Below are 14,644 nucleotides of genomic sequence, written 5' to 3' on the forward strand. Positions count from 1 at the left end.
CAGGACTGCCTCGATCTGGGGTGCAAAGCCTAAAGGTTTTATTCTGCGAGTCAGGCCTTCATCACCTGGGGCAAATACACGCACACAACACAAGAGAGGCACTCGTGGAAATACACAGCACATTCCCAAACATCAAGGCTTTTTTCGAGTACTGGTCATAACGGCAACAAATCCCAAACACAAGGCCTAAAGACAGGAGCTCATCATGCCAAAGTATCACTGACGTGTGTAGAGCCAGTGCTGAGGAGGACAGGGTAGTGAAATGTGTCACAGAGGTCACACCCAGAAGTTAAAGGGGCACATTTTGTGGTCTTCAGACACTCGGTGGGGGGGGGGGTTGGGCAGTAGCCAAGTCACATGCCATGACAGGCATCAAGGCTTCTTAAAGAGGGACTGAAGGAAGGCACTATTCAAACATTACAACCACACTGACACACGTGAGCATATTTACCCAAAGTGTGCACACACCCAAACAATTACTACACCTGTCGTAAGGTGGATGTAAAAGAAACATCCCACAAATACCATTAGGCAAGTCTAACTGCATTTGCAGACATAAACGCCAAATTGCCAGAACTTGTGTTTGGCTGACAATCATGGGTAAAGCTTATGTTGTCTGTGGGCACAGACTGGACAAAGGAAAGAAGTGTCACTCTGATGGGAAAAAAGGAATGCTCCAGGCATTTACCTCCCTGACTCTCTGTCTTTGGGTCAAAAGGGGACCAGCCATAAATGCCCGGACACCAACAGAGACAGACCTCTGACCATGCAGGCCTTGTTTCACTCTCCTTGCAGCCACTAATGTCAGCTGGTGGAAGAGGCCCTGGTTGTTTAAATTTATAGCACAATGTCATTCTGTGTCATGAACGGGACACAAAGCAAGTATTCATCCAAAATGAACATAAGAAGACAGTTACTCATAACAATTTTTAGCACAAGAAGAAGGAAACAGCAGAATGTGTCAATACAAAATAATACATTCTTTGTGTCATGTTGTTAACACACATATATCGTGACTTCGACAGAATGATCTCAGAGCTGCAATTATTACAAGTGGCAGCCAAGGTGCCATTTTTGCTGCTGAACGTGTTCGACGAGCTCAACAAGAATATAGCCTAATAAACAGTTGCCAACTAGGCAAGTTTCTCTATCAGACAATAGAGTTTAAGTCTGGGGCTCTCTGTGGGCCAATCCACTGAAGGCAGTTGAATTCAAAGCCCAAAGAAAAATATCATTACTTTGCATCCCATCCATTCACCAGTTTATGAGTGCAAAACCAAAGTAGCAGAAACAGCTTAACTCCTAGTTGTTTAAAAGCATTACTATTATATAAGGTTAAAGTTATAGGTCATGCTCTGATTTAATCATTCAAGCTTGCAGACCAGGGTTTTTCTTTTCCATTCATGCCCTGAAAGGAATTTTTCAGCTGTTACAGTGCAGCTTGAGAAGTGAATGAAACTGTCTGGACTGTACCATTACAGAGCAGGGGTAACTGCTTACGCACATTTAGTACATTTGCTCGTGTAATTCATCATACACACGTCTACTTTTGTATCAGACTGAAATATTTTCTAGTATCCCACTCTGTAATTTACATTTTAATTGATGTATTTTAATTTTCAATGACGCCTGTATGGAAAAAGACCCCCCCTCCTGAATGACCATAATGGACCGTGCCAAGATGATGTTACGAACAGCCCTTTAAAGTCGCTCCACTTCCGAGATGAAGTGAAGTAGAGCTCCGTCGCACAGGGGGGAAAAACATGAACTGACAATCTCTTAGAAAAAAAAAAATCATCTCCAGACTGTGTTGACAAAATAGATTTGGACTTTGGGATGTTTTATGGACTCGGAAACGAGGGAGTTTCTTCTCATCTTCTGCATCGATGTAGGCTCTCTGCGGGTGTATTATAGCCTGTTTAAGACCCATTTGCGGAAAAAGAAACGTGCATTTTTCTTTTAAACACACGCAGCAGCAACAAAGACAGCAACCTGGACTACTTTTTCGAAACAGGAATGGTTTATCCTTCCGAAGGGTTATTCTACATCGAAATGGATCAAGCACCACCAGGTAAGTTTAGGGTTAAATGCAGCCATTGTCTTGATATACGGGGTTCGGGGAAACGTGTTCTTCCTTTTCCGAGCCTTTTTTTATTTGGAAGCATCATGTTTTACAAGATTTGTGATAAAGTTGGCACCTGTCACCTTTTGCAGGTGTCAGTAAAACGTTATAATGCCTGGGTCCTCGGTGCTGCGCTCCCCCTGTGGCTATGCCCAGGCATGCATAGCGCAATTCACTTGCCAATTACGTAATACCTTTCTGTGGACCAGGCGCAGCGGCTTTGCCTTCTTTTCTTTTGTCCCAGCACATATGTCCAACTTGGACGGCAATGCATGGCGATTTTTGCATCTCCTCTTCAGCCAAAGACTACACATAACATGTATGACATAGTAAATGGTGCATTTTGAGAGGGGAATAGATTTGAGTGTGCGTTAATAATGAGCACCGCATGAAACGACCGCTTTGTTCTCCTCTGCAGCCAGCCGTGCTTAATTTGTGTGCTAGCTCTCAAAGTAGGCTAGAGGCAAGCAAACCAGACAGCTCGTCTCATGACTCAACTCCGGCAGCTAGTACAACACTTCATTTTTTATTTACCTTTGTCATCTGACCTCGGTGCGATTGCACTGTCCCAACATCATCACAACTCATTTCTGTCGGGGTTTCAAGCCTGTTGTCTTCTCAGTTACCACCTAGCCTTATTATTTTGACTTGACTGATAAGATGTGCATAGTTATTTAATTATTCTTATTTAGTTATTATTATTTAACGACTGTTACGACTTAAGCTATAGGAATACAATAAATACTGACGCAACAGAAGAACAATACAGAAGCCCTATTGCTCCTGGTTAGAGTCTTTATTATAGATATTTAGGGGCAATTCCTGTGTTCATTTTTTTTTTTGGTGTTTTCTGGATAGAATTCATTGCAAAAGCAGGCTATACAGTGACTGACTTTTTTTTATTTTATTCCACACTTAAATTTCGGGGCTCTTGTCTGTACTGGTATGCGTATGTGGGTTTTGGAAGCCAGAAGAGTTTCTTGGCAGGAGACAAGGAGGAGGAGGGGGTTGGTGGTGGTGGTGCAGATTTAATTTTGCTGAGTTCAGGAGCCGCAGCTTTTCGTTGTGTGCCTTCCCCTGTGCTGCTGCTGCACCTGCCTTTTGTTTATTTTAAGGTCAGAAAAAAAAAAAAAAAAAGGGAGAGCGGATGGTGGGAGAAACCCACATTTTCTCCTCTCTGAGGCTGCTCTTGTATTCTACCTAACTGACTCATGAAAGGCACTTTTGTCCTTGAAATATATCGCCCTTCACCTCCTCTTGATGCGGTTTTGCTCTCTTTTTTTTAATTATTTTTAGGAAAACGCTTAATCTTCCGGCCAGGCTCGCAGATCTTATTCCTTAAAGGTTGACGGAAAACTTAAGAGGATCTGTAAGCGTGCAATCATTATAAAGTAGTGGGAGGGGTGATCCAAGAGGCTCAAAATATAACATCTGGTTTATGTAATGCCTTTCATGCAATTCAGGACAGTGCCAAAGGCTGCTGCAAACTTCAGAAGCTCTACTTTGCAAGGGTTGCAGGCAAATGAAGACCTAATTATGAACTTTTCTGGTCAAAGAAAGGAAAAAAATGTCTCACGGTTGTTGACCGATGGGTTTTAACAAAATGAGAACCAACTGCCACATTTCCTTTTTTAGTGCTAACCGCACTTCAGAACTTGGAAATGATTTGACACTGATATCTCTTGGAAACATGCCTGGGCTTGTCCTCAGATCATGACAGGCTCCATCAAGCAAGGGGTGTGACAGAGTGTGAGTCTGTGTTGGGGGAGAGCACTATTTCCTTACCACACACACAAATGGCAACAATATAGATGCTTTGTTTACAGTGCTTAGCTTTATCTCAGTAAAGATCTTTTTTTCCTCAGATGCCTGTCTAAGAAACAGTCTTCCTGATCGTTTGCATTTCATTTTCTTATCTCTCCTTCTCATTTATTTCTAGCTCTTCCTCCCAGGTCAGCAAAGCCAGTGTCCACCACCGTGAACAACAACTGCCTTTCTCCACCTGTGTACTCGCTTCAGGACGCTGAATGGTATTGGGGAGACATAACAAGGTAAAGAACAAGCCCGCAATCATCCAAGCAAACACAAGCGTCTGCTAAGAACACATCGTTTGATTGTTTAATGTGATGGTATGTTAGATCCAATAACCAATAAACTGATTTGCCCCTGCAGGGATGAAGTGAACGAGAAGCTCCGGGACACACCGGATGGTTCCTTTCTGGTGCGTGACGCATCCACGAAACTGCAAGGCGACTTCACGCTCACGTTAAGGTAGGCAGAATACGAAAAGATAAAATCATTTTTTCCCCATAAAAGAACTGTCACAAATATCAATTTGATTTTGCATATATGTTCTAAATGTTTTTGCTTTGCTTATTCAGGAAAGATGGACACAACAAGCTGATCAAGATATACCACCGTGACGGGAAGTATGGCTTCTCGGACCCCCTCACGTTCACATCAGTAGTGGAGCTCATTTGGTACTATCAGCACCATCCGTTAGTCGAGTACAACGCAACCCTGGACCTGATGCTCACACATCCCGTGTCCCGCTCCCAACAGGTCAGCATCATGTTGAGATAGTATTAGAAACTCTTTGGATCAGAAGACTATAAGTAGAGAAACAGTGATGTTATTAAATACCTATGTTATGTATTGTAGATATTTAAGTGTAATTTTTGATTCTAGGTGAAAGAAGACAGTGTCGATGTTGCCGGCAGAAAACTCAAGGAGGTTCACTGTCAGTATCAAGAGAAGTCAAAGGAGTTCGATCGCCTTTACGAAACATTCACAAAGACCTCGCAGGTAAAAATCAATTAACTCAAATTATCTTTCATGTCTGTGACGGGAGAAAAATGCTTTTTCTAAGTAGTAAAAATATCATGCCTCACTCTCTTCATATATTCTCTGTGGTGCAGGAGATCCAGATGAAAAGAACAGCAATCGAGGCATTCAATGAGACGATGCTGATTTTCGAGGAGCAGTGTCGGGAACAGGAGCGTTACGGCGAGGAGTTTGAGAGGAACAATCAGTCTGAAGTAACAGACAAAGATCTGGAGAGGTACTTTATTACGTTGTGTTTAAAAGAAAAAACACCTTTTGTAGTTCATGCTGATTAGACTTTTTTTCTAACCTGAGATCTTTCACTGGCCCTTGTTAGCTTCCTGATAAATTATGAGAAGCTGAAGTGCCGTCTCGGGGAGATCTACGACAGCAAAATCCATCTGGAGGAAGACTTGAGAACGCAGGTGGAGGACTACAGAGAGACGGACAGGAAGATAAACAGCTTGCGGCCTGACCTCATCCAGCTACGCAACATGAGAGACCAGTACCTTAAGTAAGTAGGGAGAATATTGTTTGTACTTGATCGCGAGAAACCCCGAAGGGAAAAAATATTCTGCTGCTGCATGGGAGTTAAAATGAAACGTCTCTTTTCACCTCTCCTTGCAGCTGGCTCAATCACAAAGGCGTACGACAGAAACGCATAAATGACTGGCTTGGGACACAGATTGACAGCCTCGATGAGTAAGTTTGAGCAAATACTTTCTAGATGCCATGCTTAAGAATGATTTTAACTTCTCAAAGAAATAAGACAATTGTATCAGAGTTGTAACAATACCACTCTTGATTTTTTTCCAGCACATATGTGCTGAAGGGAGATGAGAAGAATTTGCCGCATCAGGAGGAGACAAGTTGGTTTGTTGGCGAGATGAGCCGGACGCAGGCAGAGGAGATGCTTCAAGGAAAAGCTTCCGGAACATTCCTGATCCGAGAGAGCAGCAAACAGGGATGCTACGCCTGCTCTGTTGTGTGAGTAGAACATTTTGGAACGCTAAATAAAAGATGAACATTACAAATGTTATGTGTCACTAATGTGTTTTTTCCTTCATTTTATTACAGTGTAAATGAAGACGTGAAGCATTGTATGATCTACAGCACACCAAACGGATATGGCTTCGCTGAGCCCTACGATGCCCACTGCTCACTGAAAGACCTTGTCCTGCACTATCGCTTGCACTCATTAGCGCAACACAATGATGCCCTGGATGTTCGGCTGTCACATCCAGTACACGCCAAAGCTGCAGCCACACCTTTGCAACACCCAGAGGAACACAAACTCTTACAGACTCCAAAACACACAGCGGGGCTGCCGCCTGCCGCTCCAGAAATGTAATCCAATGGAAAGAGACATGTTGTTTACTGTATCCTGCGAGAATGACTGCATCGAGGTGCATTTTGTAAAGTTTTGCACTACAATGATTCCATCGGTTTTTGTGAATGGGATTTCACAGATAGAAGTGGGACCGGAACTTGAATGTCAGCTTGAACTTTTTTTTGTTTAGTTTTCAAAGAGACTGTTTAAGCTTTTTTTTTTTTTTTGTACTTCATTCAACGCCATTTGTTCAATGGACACATTTTGGTAGGGATGTTCACAACCAGTTTATTGCTCTCTGACATCAGGTGCTGCACCTTTATTTGAGTTTTACAACCAGTTAATGTTGCTAGAGATGTTCTTTTCCCTAGCTAGCATTTGTTTAGGTCTGAAAATTTGACCTATTGTTGAGAATGTGCTTGGTAACAATGGAGTTATATTTCTACCTCTTTTCCTGAGTGCTCTTTTGAACAGTTTGAAGAAAGTATGACGCAGAGAAGTTATTTATCATGGAAATAAAGATTTATTTTGAGCAATACAAATCGGGCAAATGCTAACATCTGAACTTTTTTGCTCATTTGCAATTTCTCAATTGTCTAAAAAGTGCAATTGCACATTTTAAATTGCATTTTCATCAAGGACCTACATTATAGATAATCATGCCTTTCCTATAAAGCTGGAAACCGTAAAGAACGCCAACTAGCTTGATTATCTAGCAACATACAAGTTCACTAGCAACCTACCATGAAAGCTAAGCTGCTCACTAGTAAAGTTAAAATAACTTGCAGAACAGGTTTAGAAAGAGGTTCATGAAAGTATATGCAGCCAAATCTCTTAAAGCTGTGTGGGGCTGAGAAGCTGCTCGCCATTCTTCTTGTACTGCCCTGTTCCCCTAGTAACATATCAACAGTGGCAGCGTGATTGGAGACTGAACAGCCAATCAAAATGTACTTACTCAAGTTTTCTGTCATTGTGGTCATGTCTAAAACTCTATAAAGTAGAGTTTGGGCACAAATAGATGATTTGAATGGAGAAATGGTTAAAACAAAATGTGAAAATGAGGGAAAAGGGGATTTTTTTTGTCCATAAAAACGTTTTATGGACAAAATAAACAGTGGTAGTAAAGAAAAGAATTTCGATCTTTTAAAGAGATTATTCATACCTTGATAATGATTGTGTTACAAAATGTCATTTAAGTGCAAAAAAACCCCATTGTGCTTAAAATGTCTCATTGCACACTAAAAGAAAAAAAGGCAAAAATCTAACTCCATCATTTACCTTTACTTGGTGCATTTGTGAGGAGAAAAAAAAAATGGTGCTGTAAACAGGCTGTTTCCTTTATAACGGTTTGGTGGACCAAACCACTTGTGGGTAACTTCCATGTGTGAATATGTGAAAAAGTGGTGGTGCATCTTGACAATTTGCCCCTTCCTCAGCAGACATTCATACACAAAGGGTAATTATGTAGCATTAACATCCTGTAGAATACCATTGTATGAGCATACTCAATGTTAAACCCATTGACCAAAGCACTTAATAGTGAGCTAAAACTACATCCCTGTTCAGTCCGGTAAATGCATTTGGGCAAGGGGAGGGAAATGTATGTACACCTGCTGATGTGCTGATTGAAACATAATCTGAAGTACTGTATGTTATATTCTGTTACTCAAAGAAGTATAAGCTTTTTGTATTCTATATATATTTTTTCTATAAACACGCCACAAGATGAAAGCTTGAAGAAAGTGCAATCCAACAGTATTTCTATTGTTGCAATGTATGACGATGATGATGATGGCGGTGACGGTGATGCTGTTTTGAGAGGTTGACATTTGCCACAAGAATGCACTCTCTTTGGTGGTGTCGGTATTATGTGGCCTCCGATGTTTGTTTGAACTGCCAGAGGTCCGGAAGTATCCTGCCTCCATTACTTGAACTGTGGCATTGCTCGAGCTATGAATGTTTTTCATGACATGCCGCCTACATAGCTTAAGAGGAAAGGAATCCATGTTGAACTTGGCACATTTTTCAAGTTTGAGGACAATAGATACTCTGTACAGAGAAACTGTAAAATGTAATTCTGAGGTCAGTTTATGGAAGGGGGATGATTAAGCCTCTTATAAAAATATAACTCCACTGGGGGATTGAGGAAACCCCTAGGGTGAAGCAAAGCAATGTGAGATCCTGACCTTTTTCTTGCTTAAAGACAATAAACTGATGAGGGTTTTGTCAACCTGCGTTATCTGTTGCTTTTTTTTCTTACTGAATTGCTGAGACTGCACAGTGTCACTTTTTATCATTTAAAGTAACCTTAAACAAAGACGTGCGTCTATTTTTGTCTCTTTTTTTTTTCAACTAATCTTATCACATGGGGGAAATATTAGCAAATACAAAGCAAAGGCTGGCCTAAAGGGAGAAAATTAGTTATTAAAACATACCATCTGTCTCTGGTGGAGCCATTGTCGTCTGATGAGCTTATCCATGGGTCAGCAGAGATAGGAGGCAGGGAGGGCACTAGAGGACAGGCTGTGGACAGATGGAAGAGAAAGGAAGCGATAAAGACAATAGCAGGATATGTGCAGGCCCTTTCCCTTCTCAGTCTGGCCGCAGTTGAGTCACTTGAAAACTATGCATCAAACCAATTTCAGCTGGAACATGGTGTATTTTGAAACAACTTTTTCAAAGTTCCTGGGAAAGGAATGCAGCTCCACTGTAAACATTAAGTGTGGGCTAGCTTTAGTTTAGTCTCCTAAACTTCATGTCACAGTGTTATACTACCTGAGGTTAAACTAAATGTATTCAAAATCTCCCCAAACTTACATTTAGCACCATCCAAAAGAGACGGTAAGTGAACCTTTGGATATAGTGGACTGATTGATTTGGATGCTAACCCTTAGTAACCGCCCCCTTCACCATATTCAGATGGCAGCGTTTTTTCTCGGACATCAGGCTCAGGTAAATGCTGTTATAATGTGACTCCACTATAATGTAGGCTTGAAAATTATGCAGGGACTGAGTCCTCCAGATTATTCTCAATGAACCAAAATAAGTCAATAGAGAAAATCCAGATGGAGAATCATGGATATATTTAAAGGGGCTATATGTAACTTTTTACATGTATAAATCGTTTTTTATCGCCCATTAATAAGCGAACGGTTAACTGATGTGAAAAAGTAGATGTTCACTGTCTATCTGTGTTGCCTGTATAAAAAGTTTCCCCGGGTTGTATTTTCTTACTTTTCGTATTTGTAAAGTGGAAAGAGGTTGATTGCCAACGTTAACATTCAACCGCTATTGGGGTGCCAAAAAGCCTAACTGTTATGTCGTGCGCCCAATGTACAGAGGCGATAGTCCTCATTGGAGCGACCGACCGTGAGGTAGAATCTAACCTCGGCCCTTTGCTGCACGTCATCCCCACTCTCTCCTCTCAACATCTCCTTGTTCGCTTCGCTGTCTAATCTAATAAAGGATAGAACGCCAAAAAAAATCTAAAAGAAAAAACATTCAACTGCTATTGTCTAACCATATAGCAAAATATGTTCACAACAAATATGGTTCAATGTCCCTCCTGATTTTCATTATCCACTGTCTTTTCAGTTTCTGATTAATCAGGAGTGATGACGTGATAGCAGTTTATAATATTCCCTAATAATACAATTAGCAAAGAAAGCAATACATCAGCATTTAGCTTTCCTCTGTGGGCATGATCTCAGAGGAAAAGGGTTGCTGTGAGAATATGTTGAAAGTCTCTCTGTGACCAGAGCAACAGGTGGCCTGTTTCAACCACCACATAAGGTCTATGTTAGGTAGGGATTAATGAGGTACACAGGGCAAGGATGTACTGGGGAAGAGCCTCGGTTCCAGGCCACGGATTACTGCCTCTTACCTGTGTCAGCATAGAGAGCTGGCAGACCGGCTGTATGTGCGCTCCACTAGAACTGACCAGATACAGCGGAGATAGATAAATAGATATGGCAGACTGTAGCAGGGCTGAGTCAAACTTGGACTTTCAGGGATAGGGAAAGAGTGGGTAGAGAAAGTGTGTGGGGTAGACAGGAAGAACAGAGCAGCATTTCTCCACTCTCCTGTACAGGATGGTGTAAAAATGAAGGATGTAGAGGTCAAGCTTGGCCTAGCTTTGTTTCCCTTAACCTGAACACACTCCCACCTGGCTTAAAATCAAAAGTATTTGCTTCAACAGCAGTTTATAGTTTACACTACTCCGAGCTATTTCCCTTACCCCCCTGGATCTGAGTTCAATCTAAGTTAAGAAAAACACAGCCCCCATGCCATTTCCTTTCTCATTCATATGCAGTCGGCCTCCACGTCCCTCCCTTTTTCTTTCTTCTCCTTGCGCTCGGTTAAATTCATAGTTATTTTGCTTTATAGTTCTCAATTTAAATAAGCCCTTGCTGGGGAAGGAGGGGGTGGGGGGGGCAGGCAGCAGGACAAATTACCTCTGGAGTCACGCCGAAAATACACACACACCATCAACTGTCTCGCAGGCCTTCAGAAGAGGAGGTTTTCGCTTTCAGTTTGGCAGCAACCAATCGTCTCTCTCCTCCCCTCTGTCTCCGTCCGATTCCAGCGTTTTCACGCTCCCCATTCAGCCAATAGGAGGCCGAGAACGTGCCGCGAGTCGTCCAATCAGCGCCCAGTTGCTATGTTGGAGGCAGAATCGATAAGAGAGGGATTTTTTTTTCTCTTTCTTTTTTTTTTACTAGCTCACATTATAGCTGGCTTATAGGCTGAAGGCAAGAGACACTGTTGCCTGCCAAGCAGCATAGGCTACAGACCAAACCATTAAACATACAGGCTCCACATTTCTTTGAAGCCTCTCTAAGATCACGACAAATACAGGACAAACAATAACTCTGTGCTACTTAATAGAAAGGCACTTTCTTGCCACTGTATAAAAGAACACAACAAAACTTTTTTGGCAGAAATCCCGTTCAGCAGGATTAAACATCTGATCACATATAACAATAGATACGTACATTCAAAAATGTAGTTGTGTTATGTGTATGTATTTTTATGTAAGACTATTTATTTGTAAAAGAATTTGTGTGCAGAGCTTGAATAGAAACAACTTTGAGATGGAAAATAGTTTCCAAGCAGAAAAATGTTGCAAATGATCAACATCAAACCTATTTTTGAATGCAAATGATTGGAAGGCTTTTTGGTCATGTTGTTTTCATTTTTCCATCATTGTCTTTCATCCTAATAAAAACCCCCCAAAACATTTAACATTCCAGTTAATTCCAATATACAGATTCATGAGAATATCATATCTGACCTTTACTCAACTGCTTTACTGACCTGTTAATTATAAGATTATCAATTACATTAGCTCACTAATCCTAAATCTAATAAATCAAGGTGGCTAAAGGTGCAATCATTAATTTAATTTCAGAATTCAATTTTCAGGTTATTTTGCATCAATTTAAAGTGAAATTATAAGATTTACTTGGAAAAAGTTCAAGATAAAACTTAAAATTAAAGTAGGGTGTCTATAAATTGAATGTGTCCAAACCTAAAAACAACATTTATTATCTCAGATACCTCTGGGAAAAGTGATTGGGCTCTGATAAAAGTGAGATGAGAGGTGACACTGAGCCAGCTCCGACAAGCGGATAACATACTGCTTACTGACAAACAATTATGGAGAAATGCCAATCCAGATCCACAACCAAATCAGACTTACAGAGACTGGCTTAGACACTGACATAAGATCTGACTTTTAACATGTTCATAGGACACTTAACTTTCCTTTTGGACACATACTCAATATTGTTCAAGATTTCAAGAAAACATTGTACTTTCTCATGAAACACAATCCTCTCTAATGATTTCATCTCACAGTGCAATCTCATTGTGGAAGTTCAAATCTCAAATAGATTAAAAAAGGGAACCAGCAGGCACATGGGCAGCAAACCAATGTGGCACTGTACACTGACAGACAGATTCCGGCCTCTGTGCAGATGATAGAGAGGCGTCAGAGTTCAAATCAGAATCCAGCTCGTTCTGAAAGCACAATACTGTCAATACTGTACAATACCTGTAGGCAGTACAATACAGTCAATACAGTATAATACTGTCTGAAGGCAGTGACCTCAGCATAGATAAGGAAGGGTTACACAGTTCACAAGTCCTGTCAGGTGAGGACAGGCTCCTATTCTGGTGATATCGGACCAAAAAGAGGAGATAAGATGTACAACAGTTTATTTGTGAAAAGAAGGAATGTAATGTTAACACAAAATACAGAACCCTGATTGCAAAAACAGAGATTTGTAAGTCATTGTCATCTTATGGAAACAATAATAATAAATCTCTAACCACAAAGTGCTGTCATTACTTATTTTGCAATATCTGGATTGGTTCCGATCCAATCAAAAGGACTTAGACATCTCTGAACTCTAAATACTCCCATAAGAACCTTTAAGCTGTCAGTGTCTTCATGTTTTTCTTTCCTGGTGAAAGCAACATCTTGCCAGCAGACAGAGCCCTGGTGAAAAAGTCAGACATACATACCCTGCACTTAAAACAAAATGGCAATTATAGTGACCACTTTCCATAGGATGACCCTCACACTATTTTTCTTTTCTCCTACTACATGGGAGATTCTGGGAGCAAGGCAAACACCCTGCTGCTTCCCATGACCGCAATGAAGAGACATGGTGATCAGCGAAAATAATTATAATGATCAGGACAAGGAAAACATTGCATATAAGAGAAAAAAGTGATAGTTAACAGCAGTGCTCTGGCAAAAAAAAAAAAAATCACACTGTAACAGAACCTAGTTTGTCTCAAGAAGTCTGTGTCACTGCACTCAAATTCATTTGAGCACCTTACCTACTTATTAAAACTTGTTTTACAGGAGGTACCTGCCCAGGCAACAGCAAAATGAACAAGAGGCACAAAAGAATTAACACTTTCATATTCCTAATGATACACATAAAACCTAAATGATAGGGATAATGTATTTGTTATTAAGGGGAATTTAAAGGATTCAGTAGAGGCCTGTTGTCTGGCTCTAGCAATGAAGTCAGCAGCTATGATCAGCCAACTTGGACTTGTAGAGAACGTGTTTCTCTCAAAGCAGCATGTATCATCCATTGACTGAAGAGAGGCTGTTGTCATACTTCAATGAAACACCAATGAGGCTCTTGAAAATGAAATACCACTGATCACCTGATGAATGCTAAAAATACATAAGGTGATTAACACATGAGTCAGGCTTGTGTGGAAAGTGACAGTTACTGTAACACTACATTGAGAATCATGAATAATAAGTTCAACGTCTAGGTTAAAACCCTTTTTTTGTTGTGACTAAAAATGTAGCACCATTAATATTTGATAAGGTTAAAACAGATTTATTCAAAATCACAGACCTAAATAGACTTTTTTTTTTTTTTTAATGAAAACATTTCTTTGTTTTCTACTTCTGATTAAAAATAGTTCATTCATGTGCTCCAACCAAGACTTTCATCCCTTATTCTTTGGCTAACCAATGATGCTTTCCATGTCCACAAACTCATTGTTTGTCTTTTGGGGAGGACAAGTTACAGTTTAAATGTAGTTCCTAATGTTTTCGTCTTTCTTGGCTGCATAGGAGCAACATTTAGGGGATAGGGAGCAGGCGTGTTTTTTCCAAAGCTCTTGCAGTTCAAAAGGTGAGCTTTACCTTATGTTAGCTTACTAAGACTCTGTATCCAATAAGCTCATTGTTAGACTCAGATAATGGCCTTGTTAGACTCCCTTTGGGGAAACAGGATACACTGGAAACTTAACAATACATGGCAACCAGATTGAAAGTTAACCAATTGTGTGGCGAAAGGGCTGGCCAAGTTGGCACGTAGGTTATCTACCTTTGAGTTTTATTGGCCATCGGCAGTGCCACCACGTATTATATAGCTCACCACTGTCTGTTTTTTTTTTTTTTTTTGGGTGACACATTGAAACAGCAGGAAAATCAAGTCAGGTGACAGTTACAGGACTTTCTTCTAAAACTGTCACAGGCGTTGACACCTCATTTAGATCACCGGGAAGGTCTAATTGGCCAAAGTATTGCGAGAGGTCTGTGTGTAATAATAGGTTTCCAACATAATGTTTAAACTCATTTAATGTCAAGCTGCTGATTAAAACAAACTGGACAACCCATTGCCACTGTCTGAGTGAAGGCGAGATTCAGATTGTAGGCTTTGTCAAATCTCCAGTGGAAGAGGTCACAGCCAACACAGTGCAGGACAGCTACATCTAAATTACCATCCTTCTGGGGGCTGACATGCTAAGAATACAATGATAATTTACATGGTAGGTTTATGTGGCTTGTTGTCAAGGACTTTCAGTTGTCTCGCAGATTTTTCAAAGGC

At 40.7% G+C, this 14,644-nt stretch overlaps 1 protein-coding gene across 1 annotated transcript; it reads left to right on the forward strand.

The window, feature by feature from the left end:
- The first annotated feature begins 1,728 nt into the window (after positions 1–1,728).
- LOC132978878 (phosphatidylinositol 3-kinase regulatory subunit gamma-like) lies at positions 1,729–7,427 on the forward strand. The gene is made up of 10 exons (XM_061044222.1): positions 1,729–2,071; positions 4,062–4,173; positions 4,295–4,393; positions 4,504–4,684; positions 4,811–4,927; positions 5,041–5,183; positions 5,283–5,459; positions 5,573–5,647; positions 5,762–5,932; positions 6,023–7,427. The coding sequence occupies exons 1-10, from the start codon at positions 2,017–2,019 to the stop codon at positions 6,294–6,296; spliced, it is 1,404 nt and encodes a 467-aa protein (XP_060900205.1). The 5' UTR covers positions 1,729–2,016; the 3' UTR covers positions 6,297–7,427.
- Positions 7,428–14,644: the final 7,217 nt, after the last annotated feature.

Source organism: Labrus mixtus, chromosome 8, assembly GCF_963584025.1.
Source record: "Labrus mixtus chromosome 8, fLabMix1.1, whole genome shotgun sequence".
NCBI lineage: Eukaryota > Metazoa > Chordata > Actinopteri > Labriformes > Labridae > Labrus > Labrus mixtus.

Bases quoted from the DNA above. Each gene is read 5' to 3' on its own strand.
- LOC132978878 (XM_061044222.1), top strand. From the start codon at position 2,017: ATGGTTTATCCTTCCGAAGGGTTATTCTACATCGAAATGGATCAAGCA. The intron at 4,394-4,503 runs GTAGGCAGAATA...TTGCTTATTCAG, and splicing joins GACTTCACGCTCACGTTAAG to GAAAGATGGACACAACAAGC. The intron at 5,933-6,022 runs GTGAGTAGAACA...ATTTTATTACAG, and splicing joins TGCTACGCCTGCTCTGTTGT to TGTAAATGAAGACGTGAAGC.